The following is a 1,711-nucleotide window of genomic DNA, read 5'->3' on the forward strand; positions in this document are numbered from 1 at the left end:
CAGGGTATCACCAAACCCGCCATCCGTCGTCTGGCTCGTCGAGGTGGTGTCAAACGTATCTCTGGTTTGATCTACGAAGAGACCCGTGGTGTATTGAAGGTATTCCTTGAGAATGTCATCCGTGACGCCGTCACCTACACCGAGCATGCCAAGCGGAAGACCGTCACCGCTATGGATGTCGTCTATGCTCTGAAGAGACAAGGCAGGACTCTGTACGGATTCGGAGGTTAAGCTTAGAATTTCTCAAGCTTCGTCACACACCGGCCCTTTTCAGGGCCCCCACGTTATATTTAAGGTTATCCCTTCCGACATTGATATGCTTTTGAGGTCAGCTTTCTGGTGAATTTTTCCCAGCGACAAGGTTTTATTTTACAAGTTTTCCAGAGTAAAATCAATGTAGATTGCGAAAAGTGTTTGAATTTTTATGAGAAGCTGCAGAGAAATTTTTTTAAGGCTTGAAAAGTCTCGTATTATGGTGAGGAATATACGATGTTGAATACAGTTTCCATTTTGATGAAGGATTCCGACGATTCAGCCCACGACCCTCTGATACCTTGATTAATGTTTTCTCTCCGACTGTTGCCTTCCAGCAAAAATGTATTTACCGAAAATATAACTTTGGCGCATTTGTCTCCCAGAATTACATTTGGTTGTGGCCATGCTGTTGTACCGCCTTGAAATTTTGCTTAAACTTGTCGACTCTAGAATTTTAAAGGCCTGATTTCTGGCAAGCTTGGTTTTCTTTTATTACTTGTTACAGTCAGACTGCGAACCACAAGAAAAATGGATATTTTTTGATTTTTAAATAATTTTTTGCATATTCGATTTCTTTTTTTATTTTCTAAAAATCTTTACTTGTTTCGATCATTGGACTACGGCCATGCTGGGGCACACCGCTTTGGAGAATTTTTTAGTCGAATGTAACCACCACATGCTAGAAATAACAGCCAAAACAATTATGAATTTCTTTCTCTTCGAAAGTCCGCCTCCTCGGAAAAAAGTTTTCACCAAGTTTCTTTATAATCGGTTGATTCATTGAAAATATTTGTTCTGTTCGTTTAATACACATTTATACACCTATTTACACTATTTGGTGCCCGGGTGTTAAAGTAAGCAGTAGATAAATCACTTACGTGGTTCTTAATTATATCGTGTCTAAAACTTGTATTTGTCGGTGTATAATAATAGCTTCCTCTAAGACCAGCATCACGTATCAAGAAAATTGTTCTGTATCTAAATGCGGCTGGATTTACATGTGGGAGTCGGATAAGCTTAGAGTAAACCGAAATATCAATCAGTTGCTTACGATACGTCGGCAATTTTGTAAAAAGATTCCTCCATCATCGCATACTTGCTCCAGCTCATGTCTTATATAATTATGTCACCATTAAGAATTTTTTTGTCACCTAAATCATAATTCTAGAAAAATGAAAACAACGATAGACTTTCAAACCATTGCAGTGAATTCGCGTTAATATAATTCTTTTGATTTTGGCGATTTTCGTTTTCGATGTGTTCTATATGTCACGGTCATGCGATTCCCCCCTTAAAAAAAAAATTTTGGATCCCCCCCCCACACGGGTTTTTTTTTTTTTTGGCGATTTTCATTTTTGACATTGTGTTCTACATGTCACGCCTTTTACCGGAGAACATATATTCGAGAATAAAAAAGAATAGAAAGCCTGTAACAATTCGAAAGCAATTGATTCTG

At 38.3% G+C, this 1,711-nt stretch overlaps 1 protein-coding gene across 1 annotated transcript in view; it reads right to left on the reverse strand.

The window, feature by feature from the left end:
- The window catches only part of LOC106874029 (uncharacterized), a 3,248-nt gene extending 1,714 nt beyond the window's left edge, over positions 1–1,534 (reverse strand). The window contains exon 1 of the mRNA XM_052971382.1: positions 1,478–1,534. Within this exon, the coding sequence (XP_052827342.1) occupies positions 1,478–1,534 (57 nt within the window). The remainder of the gene's footprint in view (positions 1–1,477) is intronic.
- Between the last annotated feature and the right edge of the window lie 177 nt (positions 1,535–1,711).

This window comes from Octopus bimaculoides, chromosome 10 (genome assembly GCF_001194135.2).
Source record: "Octopus bimaculoides isolate UCB-OBI-ISO-001 chromosome 10, ASM119413v2, whole genome shotgun sequence".
Lineage (NCBI taxonomy): Eukaryota > Metazoa > Mollusca > Cephalopoda > Octopoda > Octopodidae > Octopus > Octopus bimaculoides.